At 46.1% G+C, this 20,030-nt stretch overlaps 1 protein-coding gene across 2 annotated transcripts in view; it reads right to left on the bottom strand.

The window, feature by feature from the left end:
• Positions 1-2,366: 2,366 nt before the first annotated feature.
• Positions 2,367-20,030, bottom strand: part of BSG (basigin (Ok blood group)) — a 55,906-nt gene continuing 38,242 nt past the window's right edge. Inside the window, exons 6-9 of one of the 2 annotated variants that reach the window (XR_014025650.1) lie at positions 19,725-19,749; positions 17,919-17,988; positions 15,963-16,226; positions 2,367-2,609 (exon numbers count right to left, since the gene is read on the bottom strand). Coding sequence is in view for 1 of the 2 variants with exons in the window: in XM_081321460.1 (XP_081177586.1) it covers positions 17,931-17,988; positions 19,725-19,749 (83 nt within the window). In the remaining variant the exon portion in view is untranslated. Of the gene's footprint in view, positions 2,610-14,948; positions 16,227-17,918; positions 17,989-19,724; positions 19,750-20,030 lie in introns of those variants that run through there. The other variant, XM_081321460.1, reaches the window with a different exon arrangement.

Raw genomic sequence — 20,030 nt, 5'->3', positions numbered from 1 at the left:
TTAACAACTGCCTAGCTTCGCAAGGGAGATTTTGTGGCTCAATTGTGGTGAGTTGAGGACTATTTGCATTGCACTCCAGGGAGTAGGCAACCTTGGCTCTTTTATGACTTGTGGACTTCAACTCCCAGAATTCCTGAGCCAGCTGTGCTGAGGGGAAAGGGAGAGGTTTCCAAGCTGAGCCATGCCTGGCTCAGGAATTCTGGGAGTTGAAGTCCACGACTCATAAAAGAGCCTGCGCTAGCCAAAGCCCAAATCGCCTCACAAAGTTTTTGCCGTGGGGAAAATAAAGAGGAGGAAAATGTGTGGGATCCGTCCACTGCTCTGAGCTATCTGTAAAAATAACAAAAGGCGGGACAGAAGAAAACAAGCAATCCAAGCCAAATCTCCCTGGGGTGTGTGTGTCCTTCCACCTATTTTGCATACCTGGTGTTTGATGCACAAGAAGTCAACTATTAAGTTGGAAGGGACCTTGGAGGTCATCTAGTCCAACCCTCTGCTCAGGCAGGAAACCCTATACCATTTCAGACAAATGGCTGTCCAGTCTCTTCTTAAAAACTTCCAGTGTTGGAGCATTCACCACTTCTGGAGGCAGGTTGTTCCATTAATTGCTCTCACTGGCAGGAAATTTCTCCTTTCTAGGTTGCTTCTCTCTTTGATAAGTTTCCATCTGTTGCTTCTTGTCCTGCCTTCAGGTGCTCTGGAGAATAGCTTGACCCCATTCTTTTTTGTGGCAGCCCCTCAAATATTTAGAATGGAATGGAATGGAATGGAATGGAATGGAATGGAATGGAATAGAATAGAATAGAATAGAATAGAATAGAATAGAATAGAATAGAATAGAATAGAATAGAATAGAATAGAATAGAATAGAATAGAATAGAATAGAATAGAATAGAATAGAATAGAAATTGGAATGAAAGAATAGAATAGAATAGAATAGAATAGAATAGAATAGAATAGAATAGAATAGAATAGAATAGAATAGAATAGAATAGAAATTGGAATGAAAGAATAGAATAGAATAGAATAGAATAGAATAGAATAGAATAGAATAGAATAGAATAAGAATAGAATAGAATAGAATAGAAATTGGAATGAAAGAATAGAATAGAATAGAATAGAATAGAATAGAATAGAATAGAATAGAATAGAATAGAATAGAATAGAATAGAATAGAATAGAATAGAATAGAATAGAGCTGGAAGGGACCTTGGAGGTCTTCTAGTCCAGCCCCCCGCTCAAGCAGGAGAACCTATACCATCTCAGACAAGTGACTGTCCAGTCTCTTCTTAAAAACCTCCAGCAATGGAGCCCTTTTGGAAGACTGCTATCATGTCACCCCTAGTCCTTCTTTTCAGTAGACTAGACATACCCAATTCCTGCAACCGTCCTTCATGAGTTTATCTTTGTCACTCTTCTCTCTACTCCAGACATGTCCAACACAAGGCCCGGGGGCCGGATCCGGCCCTCAAAGTGGTTTCATGTGGCCCGTGAAGCCATCCTGGAAACAGTGAGGGAACGGCCCCTACTGCCTTGGCCCTGGCCCAGAGACCCTCCTTCTGCCAGAGACCCCCAGATCTGTCCCACTCCTGCCCAGGCCCCCATAGGCACCCTTGATGCGAACGAGGTAGAGCTGGCCACGCCCACCCAGTAGGCCATACGCACTCTAGCCATGCCCACCCAGTAGGCCACGCCCACCCTGGCCATACCCACCCGGCCCCCTGAGGGCAACCGCAATGCTGACGCGGCCCTCAATGAAATTGAGTTTGACACCCCTGCTCTACTCTGTATTCACCAGTGAGGGGGGGGGGAAGAAAGCCTTGCCTATTTGTGATCTCCAACTTTCAATACTCTAGCTCACTAGTGTGTTGTCCAGAGCTGCTTCTTTGGATGCAATCCCAAAACATCTGGAGCATCCACTTCCACCCCGTTGGCATTGACAAAATCCTCACCTGGGAATGGCAAAAGGCAGCTTTAATCAGAACGGCTGACATCCTGCGACGAAACCTTTTAACGCCATCAAATGACATCTGCCTACCCCAGGTCCTTGAGAAGGACTCGGGTGGATAAAAATGCCAAATCCAGTCTACACATCTGGCTAACCGGGCCGTGGATCACAGTAGCCTTAAAAGCATCCAGCACCTGCTTTTCTTTTTCTTTACAAGGGGGAAGCAGAAACGGAGGCGGCAGAGAGGAAGGACGACTCGGAGGTGGAAAATTGTGTTATCCTCCCATTTGGGATGACATGTGCTGGGAAAACGGCAGCCAAGCTGGGCAAGTAAATGCCAACGTGTGCCCTCGGCGCTGAGTCAACCCTTCCTTGTGTGAGGGGCACCAGCCCGCTGCATTTTTCTGAGTCACCGGCGAAGATGCTTTGCGAAGTTGATATGCGGGTTCTGAGGTTTCGCTGGTAAAAAATACAGGAAACCAGAAGTTGCCTTCCAGCTTTACGTTTTTATTCAGCTGAACAAAAAGACGGGCTCCTCTAAAAGAGAACAGCCCCGAAAGACAAGAAATCCTTGTATTTATTCGTTCTGGTTTCATAAGCAGGCCATCCAGCAAAGCTGAGACGCATACGATAAAAGATTTCACCCAGTAGGTCTGGCATACTGTAGATAAGAGAGCAGAAGTAACTAAACATCTTCCCTTTTGGGGTGTTTCCCTAAAGATATCGTATGTTCGTGGGTGGGTTAGGACATTGGGTGTTTTCCTTGCTGGCCTTTCATGACCCTGCATCCAGGACTTTGCAAGAGCCCAAAGACAGTAGGGCCATCTGCACATTCACCATTGCTATTTCCTATACCCTTGGTGGCGAACCTATGGCACGCGTGTCACGGGTGGCACGCAGAGCTCTCTCTGCGGGCACACGAGCCGTCACCCCAGTCCTAACCCTTCAGCTGGGTTTTATAAAAACCTTTTCGCTTTAGGCCTCCGCTGTCATGTGCAAAAAAAATATCAATCAAAAATTAATTAATAAATCAATTTCAACTTCTCGCTGGAAAAAAAAAAGATCTCGCAAAGTTGGAACTGATGGATTGAGCTTTTTAGTCCCACCCAGTCTGCTGTTACCACCGCAGCCACACCCACCTAATGGGCCACACCCACCCATTGGGCCACACCCACACAATTGGCCATGCCCACCCGACACCCAACGATACATAAGTGGGTTTTGGGTTGCAGTTTGGGCACTCGGTCTCTAAAAGATTCGCCATTGCTGCCCTATACTGTCCCCTAATTCCGGGTCAACAATGTGGCAGCCTCTTCCTAGCTCAGCGCTCAGAGTTTCTTTTCTCCATGCTGTTCAGCAGTGCTTCCAGTGGGGACCAAGAATTAGAGGAGGGGGCTTGAGAGAGAGAGCCCAGGAGTTGGAGGGCAGGACTATTATACTAAGGGCAGCGAGACACTCTGAGTCCCCCCTGTTTGCTTGGGGACAAAGGCTGGTCTCAAATGGGTCTGGGTGGGAAAGCAGAGGACATTCAGAGAACTATGTGTTCTGTCCCAGCCTACATACGTCCTTGTTACTTCACAAGGACAACCCCTCTTTTAACAGTAGACTGGAAAAAATAAACCCTTTTTATTTGAGTTACAGACCTGATCATTGTCCCAGAAAAACAAAAGCAACAGAACACTTTTCCAACTGAGGCCTTGTCCAAAAGCAACACGGAGCACTGGCAAAATAAACATACCATGATCTCTTGACACTGAAGTCCTTTGCAAATGGTTGCCTCCAGCAACCAGCCCTGCCCACGCATTCCCTTTTCGTTACGCAGCCCCCAAGGCGTGGCTTCTCACTGCTTCCTCCTTCTCCCCTGGAGTCGCCCCATTGCCTCCCTCTGTCCTACTTGTGTGACCTGTCTGCGCTTACGAGCGTCTCTGAGGTCTTCCAGCTGTGCTTCCTCCGAGTCCGACTCAGCCTCCCAGCACAGCTGGCTCTCAGCTTGATCACGAGTAGAGGGGCAAAGTTCTTCCTCACTTTGTAAGTCCTGTAGCTCATCAGAGCCTTCCTCTGACTCTGAGGGCTCCCCAGGCCCCTCCTCCTCCTCCTGCTCTGATTCCCAGGATCACAGCCTGGCATAGAATCACAACACTATGAAACAACAGCCTATCCCAGCATGTGCAGCTGCTAAAACTCACAGAGGTTGTTTCCCAAATTAGGGAGAGAAAATATTGCTCATACCATCAGCATCAGAAATATGCAGAGTTTATAACCATATATACGTACAGGTTATAACCACATATATAAAATCAGGTGCAGTCACCTGGTGACCTGCTTAACAACCGTTACAACTTATGTCTGTAACTCTGGGCTTAATTACAGTTGTAAGTTGAGGACTACCAATTATAACTTACGTCAGTTTGGGGTTTCTTTATGGAAACGCTAATATGTGAATCTTGATGCCTGCTAGAAAAAGGGGAAATTATGGCTAGGATGTTTCCAGGTGATCCGAAAAGAGACTGAAAAGGCATTTAGTGTGTTTCATTGATCACAGATTGTCCCCTGAAAATGATCATAAGCCAGCAGATCTGGGATCTCTCTCTCCCCTCGCCCCTTCCTCCTTCTCTTTCTCTCTCTCCCCCTTGAATAAAAGATACAAGGGGGGGAAAAAGACAGGAAAACAAAGAATGTAACAAAAGCTGCACCTATCCTGACTTTTTGCTGCCATCTTGTGGTGTCTGGATTTTTTGGCCCAAATTTTACAAATAGCCCAAGGTGGTGAACATATCCAACATGCCCTTTTCCTTTTTTTCCTCATAACAAAAACTATGTGAAGTGGGTTGCAGTGAGAGTGACTGGCCCAAGGTCGCCCACCTGCCTTTCATGGCTAAGGTGGGAACTAGAAGTCACTGTCCCCTGGTTTCTAGCCTGGTGCCTTAACCACTGGACCAGCCTGGCTCTCATTTCGTTTAGTCTTCACTCTAAAGGAATAATAAAAGGATAGAATAGAATAGAATAGAATAGAATAGAATAGAATAGAATAGAATAGAATAGAATAGAATAGAATAGAATAGAATAGAATAGAATAATAGAATAGAATAGAATAGAATAGAACAGAATAGAAATTGGAATGAAAGAATAGGATAGGATAGGATAGGATAGGATAGGATAGGATAGGATAGGATAGGATAGGATAGGATAGGATAGGAAGGGATAGGGATAGGGATAGGGATAGAATAGAATAGAAATTGGAATAAAGAATAGAATAGAATAGAATAGAATAGAATAGAATAGAATAGAATAGAATAGAATAGAATAGAATAGAATAGAATAGAATAGAATAGAATAGAATAGAATAGAAATTGGAATGAAAGTATAGAATAGGATAGGATAGGGATAGGGATAGAATAGAATAGAAATTGGAATGAAAGAATAGAATAGAATAGGATGGGATAGGAGCTGGAAGGGATCTTGGAGGTCTTCTAGTCCATCCCCCTGCTCAAGCTGGAGGACCTATACCATCTCAGACAAATGATTGTCCAGTCTCTTCTTAAAAACCTCCAGTGATGGAGCACCCACGATTTCTGGTAGCAAGTTGCTCCACTGGTTGATTGTCCTCACTGTCAGGAAGTTTCTCCTTAATTCCAGGTTGCTTCTCTCCTTGATCAGTTTCCAACCATTGTTTCTTGTCCTGCCCTCTGGTGCTTTGGTGACCAATGTGACCCCCCTCTTCCTTGTGGAAGCCCCTCAGATACTGGGACACTGCTATCGTGTCTCCCCTATTTCGTCTTTTCTTTAGACTAGATAGGCATCCACTGCTACTTTCCCAGGACTTTTAACTGCCAGACATTCTCTGGCACCCACATTTACGGGGAAGAAAGTGATCCTTGCACCTGGCCGCTGGAATCTTCTAGCTGGAGAGATTGCAGGTTGAAGCTGAGCTCATCTTAGAATCAACCGATCCTTTCTGATCTAGAAAAGATACTTGTGCTGACCGCCACCATACCCTTTGCTGTCAGCCTGATGGAGATGAAAGACTGGATTGGAAAAAGAGGGGGGAAAGAGAAGGGGTGTGTGTGGAATTTTGGAAATAGATAGCTGTCCACAGAGAATTACTCTCAACCCTTCTGAATGACAGAGTCACCAGCTTGCAAGTAGGAACGGTGATTCCTCAGTGGTTGTTACTGACCAGGGACAGTCAATAAAGCCACGGAAAAAACGATGCTTAGTGTAGCAAAACACTGAAGCCTCGTAGCTGATGTGTTGGGTTGCAAAGAGTTGGCAGATCAATGCTGTTTTATTTTGCACAAACTGTTCCAGTTCAGTGAAGACAGCACTGGCCTCTTGTTTCTGCCTTTACTGCTTTCAAAAATAAGCCACTTTATTTTCACAAGCCTGACATTTGGAATCAGGTTGGTTCAAGGTCCTACCCAACGGCTTCCTCTAGTAACCCAAGTTGAACCTTAGGCATTCTTCCCAGATAATTGGGAACTGGTTTTGGATACAGGGAAGGTAGGTATCCCTAGGGAATTTAATTGCTACTGTGTCATTGTATTAACAGCTAACCAGCTTATGTAATGTGAGATGGGAATGACTCAGCAGGGTCTGTGTCTCTTTAAGAGCCTTTGTATAAAGGGAAAGCTCTGCTGATGTGTTCTCTCTCTTCCATTTCCTGCTGTAACTGTGGTTTGTTGGATCCTGCTGTATTAGCACGTGTATGTATATCGTTCCTGGTGTATGATATTGTAGATAGTGTAAGATAAACCACCATTTAGACCTCTGGAGAAAAAAGGAGGAACCTGCCCCACTTTACATCGGGGAGGACTGTGTGGAGAGTTTCCTCCTTTAAATTTCTGGGAGTCTACCTCTGTGAAGATCTGACCTGGAAAGTTAACACAACCCAGGTGGCTAGAAAGGCCCAACAGAGGCTTCACTTTCTTAGGGTCTTGCAGAAGAACAGGGTAGAACAACGGCTAATGACCCTCTTTTACCGGACTACTATAGAGAGCGTCCTCTCGTATGGTATTGTGGTTTAGTATGCTGGTCTGACAGCCGCGGACAGGAAAGTATTACAGAGGGTAGTGAGCACAGCACAAGACATTGTGGGCTGTCCCCTGACGCCACTGGATGACATCGCCAGGGCTCGTTGCCTTGGAAGAGTGAGGAAAATTCTCAGGGATGACTCACACCCTGGACGGTATCTCTTTACTCTCCTACCATCGGGTAGGAGATACTGTATAGGAGTATAGCCAGCCGTACCAACAGGCTGAAAAACAGCTTTTATCCGTGGGCTGTTAGGCTTCTGAATGGGATATAACCTGTGAACTTATGCAGAATTGACTTGGGAGGCCGGTGTGTGGTGTAGTTGGTTCACATGGTGTGGTAGGATGGAGGGTTTGTTGTCACTGTGTGTTAGGGGGAGGGAGCACGGGGAGAGGCTCAGCTAATCTCAATGTACACATGTTGTACTTTGACAATAAAGGTTTATTATTATTAACATTTAATACAGACCACTGATTACTGGGTTTATTCCTCGTGCAATAAGACTGTGCACGCTCTAACATACTGTTGTGTGTATTATTTGATTCTGATAACTGTCCACATCTGGATGTTAAGGTTTATAGAACTACAGCTAGTCCTCAAGTTATCACTATAATTGGGACCAGGATTTCAGTCGATGAGCCGAGTTGAGCCGCTCCCAATTTTGCTATAATTTTTGCACGGTTGTTAAGTGAGACATTGCAGTTGTCAAGTGACTCAGGCAGCCATTAAGTGAACCAGGCTTTCCGTATTGGCTTTACTTGTTGGAAGCTGGCTGGGAATGGTGATCACATGACTGCCAGTTGCTGCAATTATAAATAGATGTCAGTTGTTCATGTAGGCATGGGAACGCCACAATGGTTGTAAATGTAGGACTGGTTGTCACTTCGTTTCAATGCTCCGGTAACACAAAAGTGCCGATTGCTAAATGAACGGTTGTAAGTTGAAGACTATTTGTAGAAGGTAATTTAAGTTCAAAGTAGCTGTACTCACCCATGGTCCCAAGTACAAAATTAGTTGTTCATAGCTAGTAGGGCCTTCGTTCTGAAGAGGGGAAGGAACACCACTTAGAGATGACCCTCTGGATTAGGGGGTCTTCAAACTTGGCCCTTTTATGACTTGTGGACTTCAACTCCCAGAATTCCTCAGCACAGCACACCTTGCTGAGGAATTCTGGGAATTGAAGTCCACAAGTCTTAAAGTGAAATTCAATGGTGAAAAAAGTAAGGTTCTACATTTAGGCAGGAAAAATCAAATGCATAGGTATAGTATAGGTGGTACCTTGCTCAATAGTAGTAACTGTGAGAGGGATCTTGGAGTCTTAGTAGACAATCACTTCAATATGAGCCAGCAGTGTGCTGCAGCTACCAAAAAAGCCAACACAGTGCTAGGCTGCATTAACAGAGGGATAGAATCAAGATCAAGTGAAGTACTAATACCACTTTACAATGCTTTGGTAAGGCCACACCTGGAATACTGCATCCAGTTTTGGTCACCACGATGTAAAAAAGATGTCGAGACTCTAGAAAGGGTACAGAGAAGAGCAACAAAGATGATTAGGGGGCTGGAGGCTAAAACATATAGGGAACGGTTGCTGGAATTGGGTATGTGTAGTTTAATGAAGAGAAGGGTGAGGGGTGACATGATAGCAGTGTTCCAATATCTCAGGGGCTACCGCAAAGAAGAGGGAGTCATGCTATTCTCCAAAGCACCTGAAAGCAGGACAAGAAGCAACGGATGGAAACTAGTCAAGGAGAGAAGCAACCTAGAACTAAGGAGAAACTTCCTGACAGTTAGAACAACTAACCAGTGGAACAACCTGCCTCCAGAAGTGGTGAATGCTCCAACACTGGAGGTTTTTAAGAAGAGACTGGACAGCCATTTGCCTGAAATGGTATAAGGTTTCCTGCCTGAGCAGGGGGTTGGACTAGATGACCTCCAAGGTCCCTTCCAACTTTATTATTATTATTATTATTATTATTATTATTATTATTATTATTATTATTATTATTATTATTATTATTATTATTATTAGGGCGGCGAGGTGTAATTACTTCTCTGCCCTCATCGCGTCCGCAGATAATCGCCCGGCCGCCCTGTTTAGGGTGACTCGCTCCCTCCTTAATCAGGAGGTGAGGGAGGATCCCTTGCAGGGTCGCGCCGAGGAGTTTGGCCAACATCTGTCGGATAAAATCGCTCGGATTCGGACCAGTTTGGACTCCAGCTGGGCAGAGTCTGACGATCAGGACACGGGCGGTCTTGTCAATGTTATCTGGGAGGAGTTTGATTCTGTGACCCCTGATGAAGTGGACAGGATTATGGGGAGGTTGAGCTCCACCACATGTTTATTGGATCCGTGCCCTTCTTGGCTGGTTTATGCAGCTAGGGAGAGGACACGAGGCTGGTTCCAGGCGGTTATATCTGCTTCTTTGAGTGAGGGTAATTTCCCCACCGTCTTGAAGGAGGCGGTGGTGAGACCTCTCCTCAAGAAGCCTGCCTTGGACCCAGCTGTGTTGAACAACTTTCGCCCAGTCTCCAACCTTCGCTTTCTTGCGAAGGTTGTTGAGAGTGTGGTGGCGCATCAGCTCCCTCTGGTCCTGGATGAAGCGGATTATCTGGACCCGTACCAATCGGGTTTCAGGCCCGGGTACAGCACGGAGACGGCATTGGTCGCTCTGGTGAATGATCTCTGGAGGGCCCGGGATAGGGGATATTCCTCTGTCCTAGTCCTATTAGACCTCTCGGCGGCTTTCAATACCATCGACCATGGTATCCTGCTGCGGCGTCTCAGGGGATTGGGAGTGGGAGGCACAGTTCTTCGGTGGTTCTCCTCCTATCTCCTGGGACGTTCGCAGTCGGTGTTGGCAGGGGGGCAGAGATCGGCCCCTAGGTCTCTCGTTTGTGGAGTTCCTCAGGGGTCGGTTCTCTCGCCTCTCCTGTTCAACATCTACATGAAACCGCTGGGTGAGATCATTCGTGGTTTTGGAGTTGGGTATCATCAATATGCCGATGATACCCAACTTTTCATTTCGACCCCAAACCACCCCAGTGATGCCCTCGCTGTGATGTCCCGTTGCCTGGAGGCGGTTCGGGTCTGGATGGGGAGGAACAGACTTCAACTCAACCCTGACAAGACTGAGTGGCTGTACATTCCGGCATCCCGGGACATTCAAAATGTTCCATCTCTTTCTATGGGGGGTGAGTTTTTACCCCCTGTGGATAGGGCTCGCAACTTGGGAGTCCTCCTAGATTCACGGCTTACTCTAGAAGATCACATAGTAGCCATGACTAGGGGGGCTTTCGCTCAGGTTCTCCTGGTGCGTCAGTTGCGGCCCTATCTAGACCGGGATGCCCTGTGTACGGTCACTCATGCGCTCGTGACCTCTCGTCTTGACTATTGCAATGCTCTCTACATGGGGCTTCCCTTGAAGACCACTCGGAGGCTCCAACTGGTACAGAATGCGGCCGCGAGAGTTGTCTTGGGAGTTTCCCGGTACTCCCATGTTACACCTTTGCTCCGTGAGCTGCATTGGTTACCAGTTGTCTTCCGGGTGAGGTTCAAGGTCTTAGTGATGGTTTTTAAGTCCTTACATGGCATGGGTCCGGAATACCTCGGGGACCACCTGCTGCCGGCGTCGACTCCCCTCCGCCCTGTGCGTTCCCACAGAGAGGGCCTCCTCAGAGAGGTGCCTCCGGTCAGAGAATGCCGGCTGGTGGCCCCCAGGGGGAGGGCCTTCTCTGTGGGCGCCCCGGCTGTGGAATCAACTGCCGGTTGAGCTCCAGATGGCACCGGATCTCCGCTCCTTCCGGCGCGGGTTAAAGACCCATTTATTCGAACAAGCTGGCCTGGCCTGATGGGGAGTTAACTCAGGGTTTTAATATTTGTATATTTTTACTGTTTTATTTTGGGCAATAATTTAATTCTTTTTTAACTTTTGTACTTTTGTATTTTTATTATATGCCCTGTTCACCGCCCTGAGTCCTTCGGGAGAAGGGCGGTATAAAAATTTAATAAAACTTAAACTTAACTTAACTTTATTATTATTATTATTATTATTATTATTATTATTATTATTATTATTATTATTATTATTATTATTATTATTAAAGTGGCCAAGGTTGTTGACCCCTGGACTAGACAGCCATTTGTCTGAAATTGTATAGGGTTTCCTGCCTGAGCAGGGGGTTGGACTAGAAGACCTCCCAGGTCCCTTCCAACTTTATCATTACTACTACTACTACTATTACTACTACTACTTTGGACTGTGTTCTCATCAAATCTTCCAATTTACTCAAACCAGGTGACATTAAAACCAGACAGATATAAAGCCCAGGGATGTCCAACCTTGGCAACTTTTAAGACTTGTGGACTTCAATGCCCAGAGTTCCCAGCCAGCAAGAATTCTGGGCGTTGAAGTCCACAAGCTGTAAAAGCTGCCAAGGTTGGACACCCCTGGTCTGTATCGTGTTTTGTCACTAAAACCCCACCAGTAGTTGCCTGAGAAATACAGATTAATGAAGGGACTATTATCTGTGTTCTCCGTGTGTTTTGGGCCAACTGCAGGAAACATGTGTACCGTGTTCAACACTTGCAGGTTTTACAACTTAACTGCAGGGGGCAGAGCTGCTTAAAATAATCCCAAGTTTCTCCTTTGACCTCGTTTTCCCTGGTTGTTTTGTTTTGTTCCCTCTTCAGGCACGCAGGAATGTGTGTCGTTGTGTCACAGAAAACACTAAGCAAATGCCCTGGGAGGCTGCTGGAGGGTAACCAACCACACAAAAGGAAGCCGACTTTCTTCTGAACTAAATCTGACCAGAACAAACTTGGGGTGTTTTGTTGTTCCCTTATAAAAAAAAAAAAGAGAGAAATGGCCTCCGCTCATTTAACCTGAATAACAGCTCCAGGCACTTGGCACCCAATATTTCTTGTTGAAAAATTTCAGGCAGTATAAAAAACATAATCCTGGTGCCTTTAAAAGAAAAGGTGACGTGTAGTATGTTTGTGTGGGATTTTAAGCACCTACGGGTAATCTTAAACTTACAACTGTTGAAAGAAAAATCTTCCATCGGGGTCCAGTCCAAGCTGGGAATAAACAAAATGGAGACTGCTTTAGAAAGTAAGTTGCAGTTTATTGGAGAGGAGAGCAGGACAGAAAAATGGCTCTGGGAAAACTGACCAGCTGGGAGTGGTGGGTTTTTAATACCTTCTTGAGCTTTTGTTTGGAGTTGTTCCTGGGGCATGAACTTTGACCTGAGTCTGAATGTGCCCTTCTGGTATTCTGATGGTGGTGGGTTAATCCTATGGTGTCCCAAAGGTCATATCCTGCTTCCCTAAGGCTGTGGCTGGTGATGACTGTTGGATTTTTTGGTGTGAGGAGTTGATTCTAGGGATCTTTATCTTTCTAATCCCAGCTTCCTAGCTCCAATCTTTCTGACAAGATTATCACATCTGCATTTCTGCAGACCCGGTTTCTGTTTCGGGCAGAGAGACTTGGTGTGTGTGTATGTGTGTTGATTTCTGCCTTTTTTAATATTTCCCAAAATATTTCTTTCTCTGGATTCTTCCCACACAACCATTAGTTTACCAATTGTTCGAAGTTACAACGGTATTGAAAAAAAGTGACTCATGATCGGTTTTCACACTTATGACCACTGCAGCATCCCCCGTGGTCATGTGATCAAAATTCAGATGCTTGGCAATCGATTCATACTTATGATGGTCGCAGTGTCCCGGGATCACGTGATTCCCCCCTTTGCGACCTTCTTACAAGCAAATCTCATGACAATACAACCAGGTATGAGTAAAGTGATGTGGTCGTTAAGGCGAGGACTACGTGTACTTACAATGGGCGCAGTGTCCTGAGGTCATCTGATTTTGCAACCTTCCCAGCTGGCTTCCGACAAGCAATGTCAATGGGGGAAACCAGATTCGCTTAATGACTGCAGTAACTCACTGAACAACTGTGGCAAAAAGGATTGTAAAATTCGGCACGACTCACTTAACAACTACCTTGCATAACAATGGAAGTTGTGGTTCCAATTCTGGTCTAAGATGAGGACTACCTATATTCTCTGATGCATTTGTTCCAGGGACATTTTTCCTAAGATGGTGAAGACAATAATAATAAATGATATTGTAATTTATTAAATTTATATACTGCCTATCTCCTAGTGACAGCAGTCTTGCTTTATCCCGGGCCAGGCTGGCCTGCTTTTCTCTGTTCTGCTTTTTCTTACAAAGCAGAACCATGACTTAATAATAATAATAAAGTTGGAAGGGACCTTGGAGGTCATCTAGTCCAACACCCCCTGCTCAGGCAGGAAACCCTATACCATTTCAGACAAATGGCTGTTCAGTCTCTTCTTAAAAACTTCCAGTGTTGGAGTATTCACAGCTTCTAGAGGCAGGTTGTTCCACTGGTTAGTTGTTCTAACTGTCAGGAAGTTTCTCCTTAGTTCCAGGTTGCTTCTCTCCTTGACTAGTTTCCATTTGTTGCCTCTTACCCCTGAAATACTGGAACATGGCTATCATGTCCCCCCTCGTCCTTCTCTTCATTAAACTAGACATATCCAATTCCAGCAACCGTTCCTTATATCTTTTAGCCTCCAGTCCCTAATCAGCTTTGTTGCTCTTCTCTGCACTCTTTCTAGAGTCTCAACATCTTTTTTGCATTGTGGTGACCAAAACTGGATGCCGTATTCCAAGTGTGGCCTCACCATGGCATTGTAAAGTGGTATTAACACTTCACGTTACCTTGATTCCATTCCTCTCTTAATGCAGCCTAGCACTGTGTTGGCTTTTTTGGCAGCTGCAGCACACAGCTGGCTCATATTGAAGTGATTGTCTACTAGGACTCCGAGATCCCTCTCACAGTTGCTACTATTGAGCAAGGTACCACCTATACTATACCTGTGCATTTGTTTTTTCCTGCCTAAATGTAGAGCCTTACTTTTTTCATCGTTGAATTTCATTTTGTTAGATAGTGCCCAGTGTTCGAGTCTGTCCAGATCCTCCTGTATCTTGTTCCAGAATACCTGCCTCTCCTTACAGAAGAGGGGATGGCTGCTCCCCCCCCCCCAATCTATATTCAGACATGGCCCTGTTTCTGTGTATCGGTCACTCATTTTCTTACGGTCCGGACAGGTTCAGCTCTGGCCTCGATCATTCACAGCCAGGTGATGGAGTAAGTCTCTCGGGTAAGCAATGCTCTTGTTACAAGGTTTTTAAAACCTGCAGGATCCTGGCTTTGCACAGACGTGAGTGACACTGTGAAGAATATCGTCAAAATCTACAAGCAGAAGAAAGCTTTGGTTGACTTGTTTAAGAGATGCAGCTGAAAAATGAAATGGATCAACAGGCTTGTTGGGACGTAATTTGTATATATTTGGAGATCTAATAAAGTGGGCTGGACTACTGTAATGGACAATTTGCAGGGCTGCCTTCAGAGCAAAAATTGCCACCGGGGCCAAACTAAGTTGGGGATGTCACTTAGCACAGCGATTCCCAATCCCCGGTCCATGGACCGGTACAGGGCCACGGCATGTCAGCAACCGGTCTGCACAAACAAGGAAAACCCCATCCACGGGTTGCAGGCAGCACGCAAAACCACGCAGCCTCCGATCCGTGGGAAAAAAACCTCTCTCCACGGAACCGGTCTCTGGTGCCCAAAAGGTTGTGGGCCTGACTTAGCAGGAGAAGCCCAATGCTTGTTTCACAGTGAGAGTGCAGCCACTGGCAGGCGACAAGGTCCAAACCACAACGCTGACAACTATCACATACAGCAGCAACTCAACCCCCACCTTCTTCCGCCCCCCCCCCCCCCCCGTCGTCAAACTCCACGCCAGCCTTGCCTGTCGCGAGGTAACTCTCTTCGAACAGGGGTTTTTTCTCAACCGTGTCAACTTTAGGATGCCTGGACGTCAACGCCTGGAATTACTCCACAGCCAGCACTCAAAAAACGAGGAACGAGAATAAGGAAAGAAACCAAAAACAACAACCGAGTTGGCTTTATTGAGAGAAAGCTGGCTTATTTCAAACAATGACCTATTCCAACAGTCACCAAAACTAAGGGTAGCCCAACGAGCTGTCAGGACATTCTCTTCCTTGGCAGAGGCCGACGGGTGTTGGGACAAGATGAAGGCGCTGCGTGAGAGTTAACATGCCGGCTTGTCGTCTGGCCTTTGCAATTAATTGCCGTCTACAATGTCCCTGGACTAAAAGGAGACACACCACCAGATAAGCTGGAAAGACAACCCTACGTATAAGCTTCAGACTCTTGCCTCCATCTTGGCTGGATGCTCTGAGGTCGGCGAGGTTGGGGGGTGGGGAGGCAGGAGAAAAAGCCGCTGTCCTCGTCTCCTGAGCAATTACGGCACCGTCGTCGCTCTTTGTGTCTAGAGTGCACTAGAGGTGTCTCCAGGGAGCCCCAAAAGGCTCAGGTGGCTGGAGAGAGGAATGGCAAAAGGCGGCCAAGCTTGGCCATCTCTTCCAGGCTCGAGAAGCCAAACACCAACACACAAGCAGCAGCAGCAGCAGCCCTTGTTTCGTGGTATCTTCGCTCTGGGGTCTGGAGAAAATGGGTGCGCAAGATTTGGGAGTTTCTGCTCCAGGGAGAAACAAATAAGGAAGAGGAGGAGAGGCAAGCTCTTCTACTGGCCACACTTATTCAGGGCTGAAGCACTGCCCTTCCTAAAGCTGAGGGTGACTTAAAACTCTGGACTGCTTCATGCTACTGCATCGTTAAATGGGACTCATTTAATAACTCCCCCTAGGGCCTGCTACTAAAAAGAGAGAGAGAGGAGAGAGAGAGAGAGGAGAGAGAGAAAGAGAGAGAGAGGAGAGAGAGAGAGAAAAGAGAGAGAGAGAGAGAGAAGAGAAAGAGAGAGAGAGGAGAGAGAGAGAGAGAGAGAGAGAGAGAGGAGAGAAGAGAGAGAGAACGAGAACACAGCACATTCTTGAGTGAGGGATGGTGGATCTTAAACTAACCGGCAACATGTTCTTGAAATGTAATTTCCCCATTTCTTCCATTTCCTTTCCCCAACTCTCAAGATTCAGCAGTGAGGACGAGACGGAAAAACTTTACGTGTGGTTAAAACTTAAAAAAGGCTAAAAGATTTCTCACTGCTTTTTGTCTTCCTTTTTTTTTTAAAAAAAAGAAAGGATGCAAGGGTGTTCTGGAAATATTCTTGGTTTTACAGCAGGAAAATGTCAGAAGAAACATCTAAGCCCTCTGCTTAGGTCTCATGTCACCTGAGAGATGGAGGGAGAAGGAGGGGAAGGGAGGGAGGGGGGAGGGAGAGAGGGAAAGCAACAGGGGGAGAGGGGAAAGGAGGGAGAGAGAGAGAGGGAAGGAGGGAGAGGGGAAGGGAGGGAGAGAGAAAGAGGAAAAGAGAGAATATATAATTAGGCTCAACTCACACATTGTATTGTTGGTGTTTATACAAAACAAAGGCAAAATATAATTATGGCAAATCCAAATATTCCCCCTTCAGCAAAGAACGATCTCAAAGCAGGGCATGAAAAGAAGCTAGCTGGGAAATATGCAAGTCTCATTTGCACTAAAGAAAGTCCAATTGGGAGAAAACAATTTTTTTAAAAAAAATTTGAATTGCGACAATTCTCTTTTTGTGGACAGCACCGATGATGGGATCAATGCACTGCGCTCGTATATAAACAGAGTGAACCCCACTCTCTTTTATTTTTTTTATTTTTAATTCCATTTATATCCCGCCCTTCTCCGAAGACTCAGGGCGGTTTACAAGCTTAGCAATAGCCTTCATTCTATGTATATGCCTGCTTATTAGGGCTTTCACACACACCCCAAGCGGCATTATTACAAAGTCAGCTTAATTGCCCCCAACAATCTGGGTCCTCATTTTACCTACCTCGGAAGGATGGAAGGCTGAGTCAACCTTGAGCCTGGTGGGATGCGAACCTGCACTAATTGCAGGCAGCTGGTGTTTTAGCACTGCTGATGTTACCTAGTTGGGTAATGAAAGGTCTGGAACAGGGGTAGGCAACCTCGGCTCTTTTGAGACTCATGGACTTCAACTCCCAGAATTCCTGAGTCAGCATAGTCCATGAGTCATAAAAGAGCCGAGGTTGCCTACCCCTGGTCTGGAAGGAAACAGCCAACCTGAGAGAGAACCGAGGCCTCCACACTTACACCCTGAGCAACAAATATTCTCTTTGATCTTCCCAGTATTCCGAGGAGGGGAGTGGGATGGAGCAATAATGCCTAGTGGGCATTACCCGGCTTGAGTAGATACCATATGCCAATGGAGGTCCAAATTGGGCTTAGGTGGTCCTGTCAGATGCCCCGTCCTTTCTCAACTTGGTACCCCCCCCTGCAGATGTGTTGGACTGCGACATTCATCCCTCTCGTGCCAATAATGGGAGTTGTAGTCCAAGCCCTTTTAGGGATATCAGTACATAGAATAACAGGGTCGGAAGGGACTTTAGAGGTCTTCTAGTCCAACCCCCGGCTCAAGAAGGGGTCTTCAGACTTGGCCCTTTTACGACTCGTGGACTTCGATTCCCAGAATTCCTCAGCCAGGCACGGGTGCCTGGCTGAGGAATTCTGGGAGTCGAAGTCCACGAGTGGTAAAAGGGCCAAGTTGGAAGACCCCTGTGATAGACCTTCAGGATAAATGGCCACCCAATCTCTTCTTGGATGGTAATAGGACAACTCACAACTTCTGGGGGCAAGTTATTCCACGTCGATTAATTCTTCTGTCATTTATCATTCAGGACTCTGACATTCCCTGACCCAGAAGAGGCCGGCTCCCTTCTCCGTTCCTGACAAGTTTCTAAAGCAAACCCAGAATTTCAAGAACGGATTATTATTAATTCTCCCCCCCCCCTATCTTTGGACGACGGGTGAAACACGGGGCACATTTTGGGTCTCCCCCTGCCTTTGCTCGTCCTTCACAGAAAGCCTACCTTGCTGTGGGCTTAATTGGCGTTCCTCTGACGCACGTTCTTGTCCGTGTTATTTGCAGCGTTGCCTTTTCTGGGAGGGGGGGGAGGAAGGAAAAGTCAGTCAGGTTCCAGAACCTTTGTCAAACTCCAATCTAGACTAGTGAGTGGGCGGAGTCTAGGGCCTATCTATGAGGATACAAACTCCCCAGCTCTCCCTCTCACAGGCCCATCCGGATCAGCGACAGCAGGCAGCCCCATATTCCTCAAAGCTAAGGGTAGTGTGTCTCTCAACCCTGACAACGTGAAGATGTGTGTGTCAACGCTGCGAACATCGGATGTTCTTGCTTTGACAACATACGGAGATGCAGCCATTTCCCCCTTAACTTGTGTGTTACTTTTAGTTAGAATTAGATTTAATTTAATTTAATTTAATAATTTAATTTGTATACCGCCCTTCTCCCGAAGGACTCAGGGCGGTGAACAGGGCAATACATAATAAAAAACAGGATACAAAAATTAAAAAGATGATGCTGGGGTGGGGTGGGGGTGTGTGAGGAAAAATGTGTATAGGAATTAGTTAGACATAACAACGTCATACGAGTGTTTTTTCCCCAAGGTGGTTTGAAATAAGAGATGATAAGAAATGGCCCGGTTGGAGAACCCGGAGGGAAGGCCCTGCATTTCAAATTAATTGGAGAATGTGATTTATGACTGTTGATTAGAGGAGGGAATTGTGCTTTGATACTATGTGCTCAGGGGTGGGGAATTCAGATTTTGGCTTCCGCCATGTACGTGCCGATGCCATGCTACTCGAATAAAGATTCTTTAAGGTAAGCAAGGCCTCCAAGTTCTTTGAAGAGTTTCATCTGTCGGAACCATGACAGCGTGGACTTCAGCTGCCAGAGTTTCCCAGCCAGCTGCACACTACACTGAGATTTCAGAACAGACCATTTTAGCCAGCGTTTCTCAACCTTGGACGCTTGAAGAAATGTGGGCTTCAATCCCTAGAATTCCCCAGAGCCAGCATGGCTGGCTAAGGGATTCTGGGTGTTGGAAGTCTACTGTCAAGAGCGTGCAGTCTTATTGCGCTGAGGCAACCCAGGAGTAAATGCAGTACACAGTGGTTTGCATTTAAATGGTGGTTTATATTACACTATCTGCAAATTATACGCTAGGAACCAGACACATACACGTGGCCATTCAGCAAACTCCAATACGGAGCAATTACAGCAGGAAACGGTCGAGAGGGGAAGACTCCAGCAAGGCCTTCCCTTTTATACTCAAGCTCTTAAAGGGACATACAGACTGCTGCTGAGTCATTCCTAACAATGCATCGTTCACCTCACATTATACAAGCTGGTTAGCTTCTCAATCATTACCTTGACATCTACACATCTTCCAAGTTGCCAGGATTGAAAAACACCGGCTAAGGCAGGGGTCTTCAAACTCGGCCCTTTTATGACTCGTGTGGACTTCCAACGCCCAGAATTCCTCAGCCAGCGTGCCTGGCTGAGGAATTCTGGGAGTTGAAGTCCACGAGTCATAAAAGGGCCAAGTTTGAAGATGCCTGGGCTAAGGCAATCTGCTCTGGCACAGCCCACCAAGCCCTTGTGTTTCCCAGCCTTTAAAGGACCCACTAACCCAACTGCCCTCGCTTTGGGCCCCGTGGGCTCCTCTTTCCTCCCATCTCTGTTTCCTGTGGCTCCTCTTTCAGTATCAGAGGACAGCAGGCAGTCCCATATTCTGGATGTCTTAATTCTCCACCCACAAGTGGCCTCAGGAGGTACTTTATCAGTAGTGGGGGAAAAAAAGGTTCTTTATACTTACAGGGGCGCAGAGCCTCCATCATCATCTTTGAGCAAAGGAAGAGAAGAAGAAGAAAGAAGGATTTGGTGAGTAGGCAAATCATACTTTGTCACATTTATGTACGTATTTGTTTGTATTTCCTGTTTCTATTATATATTCCTATTTATTTATGTTTCCCACCACCGATTTTCCTCAGGGCAATTAACCTCCTTTGTCCCCAATTCATTCTATCATCTCATCTATCATCTCATTTATTTATCTATTTATTTCTCAAAAGATAGCTGGTTTTTATGCCATGCCCCCCTCAATATGTCTACATTTATTTAT

The sequence above is a fragment of the Vipera berus genome (assembly GCF_964194415.1).
Source record: "Vipera berus genome assembly, chromosome: 1".
NCBI classification, from domain to species: Eukaryota; Metazoa; Chordata; class Lepidosauria; order Squamata; family Viperidae; genus Vipera; species Vipera berus.
The sequence above is the reverse complement of the archived record's forward strand: the minus strand, read 5'-3'. Positions and strand labels throughout refer to the sequence as shown.